At 35.6% G+C, this 12,340-nt stretch overlaps 1 protein-coding gene across 2 annotated transcripts in view; it reads left to right on the forward strand.

Annotated features, from left to right (window-relative positions):
• RNF13 (ring finger protein 13) overlaps positions 1–12,340 on the forward strand; it is a gene marked incomplete at its 5' end in the record, with an annotated part of 119,797 nt that overhangs the window by 57,798 nt on the left and 49,659 nt on the right. For both annotated transcript variants that reach the window (XM_084231280.1, XM_084231281.1), the window contains 2 exons: positions 2,744–2,834; positions 12,142–12,247. In XM_084231280.1, the coding sequence (XP_084087406.1) occupies positions 2,744–2,834; positions 12,142–12,247 (197 nt within the window). The remainder of the gene's footprint in view (positions 1–2,743; positions 2,835–12,141; positions 12,248–12,340) is intronic.

Below are 12,340 nucleotides of genomic sequence, written 5' to 3' on the forward strand. Positions count from 1 at the left end.
TGAGGAAGAGCACATCATCCTAGGAATATAGATTCATAGGGATAAAGGGACGATGGCTTTATTAGGCATGTTGGTCAAAGGAGGCTTTTCTACACTCTGATGTTTGAGCATTTGAGGTCTGAAGTGAGAGGCTGAGATATGCAGATTTCTGATGAGAAGTATTCTAAGGAAAGGGAATAATTAACCAATGAAAAGAAACATACTTGGTGTTTTCAAGGTGTGGCAGAAAAACATGTGGCTGAAATAGAGTAAGGGAGACAGAGAGTGGCAGAGAATAAGGTTAGAGGGACATTTGGGGTCAGATCATGTTAGTTCTAGGATGACTTTGGAATTTGTTCTATCTAGATAAGTTTTAAACAGGTATAAGGTGATTGGACTCATATTTGAAAAGGATCTCATTGGTGTTCTTTGGACAATAGATTGGAGATAGAGTGTCAACAGTGAGACCAGTTAGAACATTGCTGCTGCAGCGAAATAAGCCAGAAAGAAAAAGAAAAATATTGGATGGTCTCACTCATAGCAGGAATCTAGAAAACTTAAATAAGGGACCAGGAAAATGAATAACTATAAGAAAGTGAAAATCAAAATCAACAAAAAACTATGAACCAGAGACACTCTATGAGGGGTGGGGGGCGGGGAGGGGAGGGATTGAGGTCAAAATAAGGGGATTGCAGTTGTATGGGGAATATAAAAATAAAATTTATTTAAAAAAAAAGAACATTGCTGCTGCAAACAGGCAAGAGTTGATGGTGGTTTGGAGTGTAAACAGTGACAGAAATGAGATTGATAGTATTAGGGACATATTTTAAAGTTGATAGGATTCAATATAAGGAATAAAGGAAAAAGAGTCAATGATCACTCCAAGATGTCTATCTTAAGAAATTAGGTGACTATTTATTCTGTTTATAGAGATGACAAAGAGTAGGAATAGGGCTGGTTGAAGAAAAAGAGACAGGGAGAATTCTGTTCGAAACATATAACTTGAAACATTTATGATACAATAAAGTGGAGAAAATGAGCTGGGAGTTGGGCATATGAGTGCAGAGGTTGGGGCTGGCCATTTGAATTATGTTGTCTGTGATGTCATGATTATAATCTTTGGTAGTATATATGTCACAGAGCTGTTTTGTAGCTCATAGTTAAGATTTAGTGTTGTTTTATGAACATGTTTCATTTTGTTTTCAGTAGAGAAATAATGTAAAGTCTCCAAGATAGCTTTTCCTATTTGCATACATCATTTTTCCCTTCTTAATTTTCTCATTAAGGTGAGAAGCTTTTAATCTTAATTTTCTCATTAAGGTGAGAAGCTTTTTACATATGAAGATATCATAACTCAAAAAGTCATTAATCCCAATAATTATAAGCCAATACTTAGAAAGCAAAAATTCTTCAATGACTTTGAGTATCTTCATAAAAGAGAAAACCATTTTGCAGTGTATGTAATGCCAAGTTTTAATTATTAAATTATATTTTAACCATATGTGATATAAAAAAGACTGTAAGATAGAAAACATCTCTCTAAAATATATTTGGCAATATAAGAACATCTCTGCAGTTATTAAAAATGATGAGGTGATCTTTATTTCATGACAGGATATCTAAAGCATATCTTTGAGTTGATAAAAAGCTTATACTTTTTTCCATGATTATATGAACCCGTGATTATAAAAAATAAAATATTTATTGATCCTATTGATATAAAAAAAGTGATTAATATTCCTTTACTAACCATATTGGTTCCTGCCTTCTGGAGCTTAAATTTTGCTATTCTATATAGACAACATTCTATATCTTGATTGTGGTGGTGGTTATATAATTGTATATATTTGTTGAATCTTATACTATTTTATTACTTTAAATAAAACCTTTGTCTTGGATGGGAAGGATTATGGTTCTGTTTTCTTCTTGTATTTAAAATTAAAGAAATAATGAATATGCATTAAGAGAAATGTAGAAAAAGTTATTTTTAAAATGTAGCGAAAGTAATCAACTTTCTTTAAAAGATAAATCTTTTAAATTAAGTCACAGCTAAATAAGGCTCTATAAATTTTTCTAGAAGTAACCATTCAAAGAATTGTTTTTATTTCTCTTTTTGAGTAGTGTGCAAATTTTACAAAGATTTTGTTGTTGGCATTTGACTTTGGTTTTGAATATAGGTAGAACAGTGAAATTTCTTAAGAGAACAATCAAAACACAAAGCTTTACCATGAATTCTAAGCTTAGGAGGAAGTAGAAATTTACCCAAGCTTTCCTATCCTTTGCCCTTTCTCAACTCCCGTCAGCCCTTCACTATGGAAAGCCACATATATGTTTCAGTGTTGAAAGTGGTGTTTTCTTACATTCTTGGGCTTACACCTCTCCTGGGAATGTAATATGTATAAAAGCTTTTCATTTTTTGTTTAGGAATTGTTATGTGTGGAAAGAAAACTTAAAATTTCTTTCTTTCTCATAGTTAATATGTCTGGAAGAATAAATCAAATGGAAATATTAAAAATATGAAGTATATTTTAATTTTATAGAGCTACTGAAATAATATGGTAATGTATATATACAAGATTTTAGCTTTTGTTATTGTAAATGTGATAGTGTAACTCAGCCACTTTGATGATCTATGATCTGGAAAATCAACCATTAGACAATTAAAGTTGATAGTAATTGCATTTACTGCTATTGTGAAGAAAGTTAAATTGATTCTACACTAAGTATGGGCTTTAAGAATATTTTTATTATTGTCTTACTATAGTTGACGTGCTAAAGAAAATTGATATTCCATCTGTTTTTATTGGTGAATCATCAGCTAATTCCCTGAAAAATGACTTCACTTATGATAAAGGGTAAGTAATAGATATTAGAAATAACCATGTGAGTTAAAATTCTTCTTTATATTAAGGTAGTATTATTTAATATCAGTCATAATCAAGGTTTTGTTTTAGATCGAACTCTGACTTAAATAAAAACTTCTGTATGGAAATTTCCCCCAAAATCTCATTACTAAGGAAATATATAGACTGAAACTAAGTTAATTCCTACCTCTCTCATTTGGTAAAGAAAACAATGCAGTTAACATTTCAGAGATTGTTCCATGAAATGGATCCTCAAAACATAGTGGGCATGAATAGTATTTTGACTAAGAGGAACAATAACAAAATTAATAGTAAAAAGCAGTACTGTTTATTGGGCATTTAGCAAATGTCACATACTCAAGAAAGGCTTTTACATTTGTTATCCATTTTAATTTTCACAAGCCGTAGAGGTTGTAATTATTATTTCTTATTATATACATTTGCCAAAAGAGGAAACAGGTTGCAGTGAAATCCAGTTCTAAATATTTTGGAAAAAAAGTCCATGAATCTTAGAATTTGAATGTATATAAAAAGAGGGAAATATTTTCTCTTTACTCTTTTTTGTTATTTCTCCATAGACAATTTCAGCATTTAAAATGCTATTCATATGTTACATGCCCAGAATATCTTCATTAAGTTAGGAACATCAGGTGTAGTCCCCATAGAATTTCCACCCCCAGTTCACCTATGCACCATCACCATAGACCCTTGTGCTCTTCCTGCCCGCATTTTGGTTTCTCTCTCACCCTCCCCTCCCTTGCTCTGGTTAGGACATCCAGTCCTAGCATTTGACATTGGTTTTGAATATAGGTAGAATAGTGAGATTTCGAATAGTGGTGAGAGTGGACATCCTTGTCTTGTTCCTGATCTTAAAGGAAAGGCTTTCAGATTTTCACCATTGTGGATAATATTGGCTGTGGGTTTGTTTGTCATACATGGCTTTTATCATGTTAAGATATGTTCCTTCTATCCTGAGAATTTCAAGGGCCTTCATCATAAATGGATATTGAACTTTGTTGAATGCCTTCTCAGCATCTATTGATATGATCATATGGTTTTTATCTTTCTTTTTGTTGATGTGTTGGATTACATTAATTGATTTTCAGATGTTGAACCATTCTTCTACCCCTGGAGTCAATCCCACTATTGATGCATTGTTGGATTCTGTTGGTGAGGATTTTTTTTGTTCATTAGGGAGATTGGCCTATAGTTTTGTTTTTTTGTGTGTTGTCTTTATTTGGTTTTGGTTTAGTGTGATGTTGGCTCCATAGAATGTATTTGGCTAGTGTTTTGTCTATTTTGTTTATTTTTTCAAAGAACCAGCTTTTGGTTTCATTGATTTTTAGGATCGTTTTTTAAATTTCTGTTTTGTTTATTTCTGTTTTGATATTTATCATTTCCTTTTATTGATTTTTGGGTTTTTTTGTTGTTCTTTTTCTAGTTCTTTGAGATGAGATATTAGGTTGTTTCTTTGAGATCTTTCTTGTTTCTTGATGTGAGCCTGTATTGCTATGTACTTTCCTCTTATTACTGCTTTTGCTGTGTCCCATACATTCCGGAAAGTGGTGTTTTCATTATCATTCAGCTCAAAGTATTTTTAAATTTTTTCTTTGATTTCCTCTTTAATCCAATGGTTTTCTAGTAGTGTGGGTTTCAATCTCCATGAAGTGGGTGGGATCCATGTTTTCTTTTCATGATTTATTTCTAGTTTGATGCCTTTGTGATCAGAGAATATAGTTGGAATGATTTTGATCTTACTGTATCTGTGGATGTTTGTCTTGTGGCCCAGTATGTGATTAATTCTGGAGAATGATCCATGTGCACTTGAGAAAAATGTGTACCTGGGTTTTTTTGGGAGCAGTGTCCTATACATGCCTGTTAAAACCATGAGGTCTAAGTCTTTATTTAGGGCTTTAGTGTCTTTTTTTTTTTTTTTTGTCTTGTTGATCTATTGGTGAGAGCAGGGCATTGAAATCTCCTATGATATATGTATTTTATCTAATGTCTGTTTTCAGAGCTGATAACCATTGTCTTATATATTTTGGTGCTACTTCATTAGGTGCATATGTTGATGAGTGTAATACCTTCCTGATACACTGTCCCCTTAAACATAATGTAATGTCCATCTTTGTCTCTTTTTACCTTTTTTAGTTTGAAGTCTATTTCATCTGATATAAGTATAGCTGTGCCTGCCTTCTTTTTTGGTCCATTAGCTTGTAGGATTGTTTTCCAACCTTTTACTTTCAGTCTGTATTTGTCTCTTGTGGTTAAGTGTGTTTCCTGGAGACAGCAGAAGGTTGGACTTTGTTTTTTAATCCAACCTGCAACTTTGTGTCTTTTTATTGATGAATTTAGTCCCTTTACGTGTTGGTGTCTATGTCTGTGTTAGCCATTTTGTTTGTCTTTTTTGATCCCCCCCCCCCCCCCCGCCCCATTCTGTCTGTTTATTTTGTCTTAAAGAGTTCTTGTGGTATATTTTAGAGAGGAGGTTTTGTAGAGATGGATTTCTGGAGTTTCTTTTTGTCTGAGACAGTCCTTGGTTTTTCTTCATATAGGAAGGAGAGCTTTTTAGGATAAAATATTCTTGGTTGGCATTTGTTGTATTGGAGTTTGTTGAGTATGTACCTCCATTCTCTTCTGGCCTGTGGTGTTTCTTCAGAGAAGTCTGATATCAGCCTGATTATTTTCCTTTATATGTTACCTGTTTCATCCCTCTTGTCAGCTTCATTATTTGTTCATTGTCTTGGATTCTTGTGTCTTGCTATAGTTTTCCTTTCATCATGGAAGTTTAGTGTTGTTCTTGCTTCAGAAGTATGTCTATTTTCAGTTCCTTCTTTGTGCTTGGGAAATTCTCTCTGATTATCTCCCTAAATATTTTCTCTGTTCCTACGTCTTTCTCCTCTCCTTTTGGGATTCTATAACTGTTATATTTCCTTTCCTTATGGTGTCAGATAGCTCTCGAAGTTTTTCTTCATTCTTTTTCCTTTGTATTTCTCTTTCCTTTTCTGTTTTGATTCCTTTTATTTCTCTATCTTTGAGAGTTCGGCTTCATTCTTCCATTTCATCAATTCTATTTTCATTGCTTTCCCAGAGTTCTTTATCCCCTCCAGTGATCTTTTAATCTCCCGTGTTTCTTATATTTCCTTTCCTAAGGTCTCATTTTTGTTCTTCAGTTCATTGATTATTTGCCTCATATCATTATTTTCCTTTTCATTTTCTTTATGCTTTTTAATGATGGTGATTTTAAATTCTCTTACAGGCAGAAAAGTTCTTCCATGTCATTGTTGTTGAGTTCTGGTGACCAATTTTCTTTTTGTGGTGTGTCCTTCCCCTGTGGGCTTGCCTGGTTATTTGTATTTTATCTTCTCCCTGTTGTTTGTTTTTGATGTGTTTTCTGCCGTAGGATACTGTGCTGCTGGTATTAGCCAACATTTTTTCCAGGTGTTCCTTCTGGGATGTCGGGAACTGGTAGTCAGACAGGGTCCAGGACCATTGTGCCAAAACTCCATAAGGGTAATGCTGCTGTGGGTGTGTTGATGAACGTTGTCACTGATGACCCCACCTCCTGTATTTCCTCCGTTCCGGGGGGGATGTCGTTGGGTTCCTAGCTTCTGACTGTGGTGGGGTGGCTGTGCACTCCTGGCTTTGGTGGTCCAGGTGGTGGCAACGGCCTCACCTCCCCTTCCTCCCCCTGCTTCTCTGTCATTAAGTTTAGATTGAGTTTCAGCATTGTGCATAGGGGACTGTAAACCTTAATCACCATTTCTGTATTCAGTTGTCTGTTGTTGGGCATTTAAGGTGGTTCTATGACTTGGTTATTGTGGATAATGCTATTGTGAACATAGGATTGCATAAATCTTTTTTGTTAGGGTTTTAATAATCCCTGGGAAATACCAGGAGTAATATTGCTGGACCATATAGTATTTCCATTTTTACATTTTTAAGATATATCGATACTGTTTCTATGGAGATTATAACAAAATATTTTCTCACCAAAAGTGAATGATTATTCCTTTTTGCCACATCTTTGCCAACATTGTTGTATCCATTGTTTGTCATACAGGCCATTCTCACAGTGGTGAGGTGGTAGCTCATTTTAGATTTGATTGTATTTCCCTTACGAGAGGTGATATTGATAATTTTTTTCTATCCCTGTAGTCCACCTTATTGTCATCTTTTTATTTCTTTCTTTATTATTTATTTATACAAGCACTGGCTACAGTCAGAAGTGTGGGAGGGTGAGAGAATTCACCAGAGCCAGAGCAGGGAGCAGAGCAGGCAGAAGGACCGAAGTACACTGCTAAGGGGAACAGCGGGCGGCAGGAGAGGTCTGCGCGCCATGTGGGACCCTCCTCCGGTGGCCGGGGAGCAGCCGGGGATTGAACCGGCACTGCAGAGGCTGCGGGCAGCTTCGAAACCCAGCGCTCAACCACTGCGCCACCGGGGCGGCCCTCATTGTCATCTTGGAGAAGTTTCTTTAAATTTTTTAACCACTTTTTGGTTGGGTTGTTTGTATTTTGTTGTTAAGTTGTGTGAACACTTTATATCTACTGGAAACCAACCCTTTGTCAAATGTGTGATTAGAAGATACTTGCTTAATCTTCTAATCTATAGGTTGCCTTTTTTTTCAAATGATGGTTTCTTATTTATTCTTTATTTCTGATTTAACTTATTATTTCCTTCTTTCACTGCATTTTGCTTTTGTTTGTTCTTATTTTTCTAGTTCACTTGTGGAAGTTTAGATTATTTGATTCCTTTCTTGTTTCTTGACTTAGATATCTGTTGATATATACTTCCTTGTCAATGCTGATTATCTTGCATCCTCTAGGTTCTAGTCATTTGTGCCTTCAATTTCATTCATCTGTAGGTATTTTCTAATCTTTCCTTTAGTTTCATCATTAATCCAATAGTCATCCAGTAGTATGTTGTTCAGTGTTTGCATATTAAAAGCTTTTTCCCACTTTCTCTTTATGGTTGATATCTAGTTTGATACCATTGTAATCAGAGGCGATATTTGTTATGATTTTATTATTCAAAATTTATTGGCACTTGTTTTGTGACCCAACAATAATTTATCTTGGACTTGAGAAGAATGTGTACCAAGATTTTTGGGGATACCGTGCTCTATAAATAATTATACACATCTGTTCTAATACCATATAATGCTATTGTTTTCTTGTTGACTTTAATTGACATTAATTGTTGATCTGTCAATGAAAGTAGAATATTTAATTCCCCTATTAACAGTTTTTATATGCTATTGTATGTTTTTCAATTTGATAATAATTAGCAAATATATTTTGTTGTACTGTTGTTTGGTGAATATATGTTGTTCCGTGTTATATATTCCTGATCCTTTAGTATTTATAAAATGTGCATCCCTCTCTCTTTTTATTCTTTTATTTTGGAAGTTTTTTATCTTATGGAAATCTGGTTATCCTTTACTTTATTTTGGTCCCATATGCTTGTAGAGATTGTTTTCCAACCATTTATTTGGAGACTATGTTTATCTTTGAACTCAGATGGGTATCCTGGTCAGAGCAGAAAGTTGGTTTTGTTTTCTGATGCAACTTACCATTCTGCTCCTTTTGAATGTTGAGCTCAGTCCCTCTACAATGGACTGATAGGGTGATTATTGATATACATGATTTTGCTACTGCCATTTTGTCTTTAGTTTTCTCATTCAGTCTATTTCCTTGTTTAATTTTTTGTGGATTGTTTTCTCTTTGATTTGCATCAGAGGGTTACTTTCACCATTCCTTCTATGGGAGTTCTAGTGTTTGCAGATTCCTTCAGCTTTTATCTGTCTGGAAAATCTTAATTTATTCCTTATATCAGAACTTGAGTTTGGTAGTATACAGTGTTCTTGATCAGGCAGCTTTTATTTTTATGTTGTGAATACATTATTTCATTCTGTTCTTTCTTGTATGATTTTTTTCTAAGGAGTCACTTATAAGGCTAGTGAAAAGGAGTAACTTTATAGTTTACCTTCTTAACCCACCTCCTCTGTCCTCAGTATTTTTTGTCTTCAAATTTTGGTAGCTTTACTACTATTTGTCCTGGTATAGAATCTTCATATTTACATAACCAGGCATTCTTGTAACTTTTTGAGCTTGTATATTTAATCCTTCCCCAGGTTTGGGATGTTTTCCTCTATTATTTTTTTGAATTAGTTCTCTTGCCCCCTTTTTTTTTCTTTTAAAGATTTATTTATTCATACAAGAATTGGGGTGTAAGCCCGAGGTGTGTGAGGATTCCCCAGAGAGAGTGGGGAGCAGAATGGGCAGATCTACTGAAATACACTGCTGAGGGGAATAGCAGGCGAGGCAGGAGAGGTCTGCTGCGCATGTGGGCTGCTCTCTGGCCTGCTGGGGATTGAACTTGTGTTGCAGTGGCTGGAGATAGCTTGATAGCACTGTCTTCAACCCCCTGCGTCACCAGGGAGGCCCCATCTTTTTTCTTTCTTCCCTTTCTGAGATGCCCATTATCTTTATGCTGCCTTTACTAATGGGGTTGTATAGTTTTGAAATTTTTCTTCTTTTTTTTTTTTTTTTTAAACTTCATATTTCTTTTTCTTCTACCTGGGTCCCTTGTACCGTATTATTGAGGTCAAGTATTCTGTCCTCTATTTGGTCTATGTTGCTTCCATATCTATTGCTAGAATTTTTGTCACATCTTTTAATTTTTTTTTTTTTTAGTTTTTTTTTTTTAATAGAGGCATGTTTATTTATTTGTTTGTTTGTTTGTTTGTTTTGTTCATACATGCACTGGGTACAGTCAGAAGCGCGGGAGGGCGAGAGAATTCACCAGAGCCAGAGTGGGGAGCAGAGCAGGCAGAAGGACCGAAGTACACTGCTGAGGGGAGCAGCGGGCGGCAGGAGAGGTCTGCGCGCCATGTGGGACCCTCCTCTGGTGGTCAGGGAGCAGCCGGGGATCGAACCGGCGTCGCAGAGGCTGCTGGCAGCTTCGCAACCCAGCGCTCAACCGCTGCGCCACCGGGGAGGCCCACATCTTTTAATTTTTTAAGTTAAAAGATCTCACATCTTTTAAGTTAATCTTTGATTAACTTTTTCAGAGTTTCCTGTATTACTTTGACTTGCTTTTCTTCATTTTCTTCCATCTCTTTTTTTTCTTTGCAATGGCAATTTTGAACTCTGTGTCATAGGGAGATAAAATTTCTACATCTTTGTGTTTGGAGTCTGGGGAATTATTCTTTCCTTTCAATATCATATTCTCTTGATATCTCAACATGAGAAGTTTTATATATATTTCTTTGCTTGTTTTGGTGCTTTAAATTAAAAAAAAAGATTCTGTGGCAGTAAGTTACAGACATGAAGTTATTCTGCTCTTTTCCAGTACAGTGGTTTTATTGATTTTAGTTTTCTGCCCTTTTGCCAGCTTCCATCTGTACTGAAACCTGCTTTTGCATTTGCTGATGCATTGGGTGGAAGAGGGGCCTCAGTTGTCTTCTAGTGATCCAGTTGTCCTATTTGTGCCACTGTTAGTATGCCTTCTTTCTGGAGTTCTAGGCCTGTAACTCTATATTCTTGTGCTATCAATATTCTTCATGAGGTCAATATTAGTCTTGAGGTATTGTGACGGTGAATAAAGGTCAACTGATTGTCTTTGTTCTTTTCACCAGGTAATAACCTGGTGGAAAAGTGACCCAGTTTGTGGGCATCTCCACAAATCCTCTGCACATGTTTCCCCTCTGTAATGAGTGTATATCCATACCATTTATTTTTCCAATACCGATGGACCCTAGCTAAAAAGCAGCCCCTACAGTGTGTACTGTAGCTTCCTACTCCAGACCACAATCTCCAGGCATTTCTCTATACCCACCTCTTGTTTAGTGAAGTATGAATCTCCTCCATGTGTCTTCTGGTGCAGTCTGTGTGGGTAATTAATGTTCAAGAGGTGATCCAGTCTAGTCCCAAGCTATTGGTCTCTCTGGTTGTATTATCTTCCAGATTAAACATTAGATATATTCTCTCAGCCAAGGACCCTCTTCCAATGCCATCTTAGTCTGACTCATTCCTGGGTCATTTAATCATGGACATATTTTTCTTTTTGGAAAATGAAGAATTAGGACAAAGACTTCATGATGTTCCTTTCAACTATTAAGGTTACTCTCTTCTCACTTGAGTTACTTTATTTTTCATATTTTATCACTAGCTCTGGACAGTGATTATATTAAGGAGATAATCAGTACATAATGGGGAAATTAACATGCTATTGTACTACCTATTCTTTAAGAAGACAGGGGAGTGTAATGGGAGCAAAACAGGTGCGACAAATGGGGACATAGGATTAAGTGATGGTACTGTCTAATAGGGAATGTAGGCTGTTTGGTGAGACAGTTATGAACTGAAAGAGAAGTTAAAGCAAGTATTGATCTGATATAGTGGAGGAATCCAAGAGTTATACTATTTGTTGCCGTCAATATTTTTTTTTAATTTTCTTTTTAAAGATTTATTTATTTATACAAGCACTGGAGTACAGGCCAGAGGCACGGGAGAGTGAGAGAATTCACCAGAGACAGAGCAGGGAGCAGAACAGACAGAAGGACCGAAGTACACTGCAGAGGGGAGCAGTGGGCAAGAGAGGAGGGGTCTGCCTCGCCATGTGGAAATCTCCCTGGCTGGCTTGGAATCAAACCGGGGCTGCAAGGGCTGCGGACAGCTTCACAGCGCTGTGTTCAACCCGCTGTGCCACGGGGAGGTCCTGTTGCCTTCAATATTGGTGTGTAGGAAAGGAGGTTCTGACATGTACCTTTATATACATTGGGGCTCAGAGGATTGGCTGTATTTCTTTGATATCCTACTTAGTAGAGTATAGACTTCAGAAGAGAGAAGGCAGGTCATTATAGGTCAACAGATAAATTTGGAAATTAGAGAGATTGTTGTTATAAAGTTTAAGCCTAAACCTGGTTTGAAATTAGTCTGGACACTAAAAGAATAAGACACTATTTCCTGCACTACTTAATGTCCTGCTTCGTTGATCAACTCTTAGCTACACAGCTAAGCTTTCCAAGATGGTGAAAATAAGTACTGATTACCTGATTTTTTCTCTTCAATTTAAGATCTTATATAAATTACATAGGCAAGTTATTTTGGCAGATATGTACAATAGATTTACGGTTGGAAAAAATCACTTAAATTATTGGTTATGACATATTACAAAATGAGATGTATCTAGGGGATTGAATTATAATTTTCTTTTTAAAATATTTTCTTTAATTAACTTCATAATTTCAATTCTTAATATTTTTCAATTAATAACATTTGTTTTCTTCCAGGGCCCACATTATCTTAGTTCCTGAATTTAGTCTTCCTCTGGAATACTACCTAATCCCCTTCCTTATCATAGTGGGCATCTGCCTCATCTTGATAGTCATTTTCATGGTAGGTAAATTAATTTTAAGTAATTTAAAAAAGATAAATGAATGGCTTTTAAAATACACTATATTGAGAAAGAGAAGTATGAAATAAAAGAGT

The sequence above is a fragment of the Talpa europaea genome (genome assembly GCF_964194135.1).
Source record: "Talpa europaea genome assembly, chromosome: 4".
Lineage (NCBI taxonomy): Eukaryota > Metazoa > Chordata > Mammalia > Eulipotyphla > Talpidae > Talpa > Talpa europaea.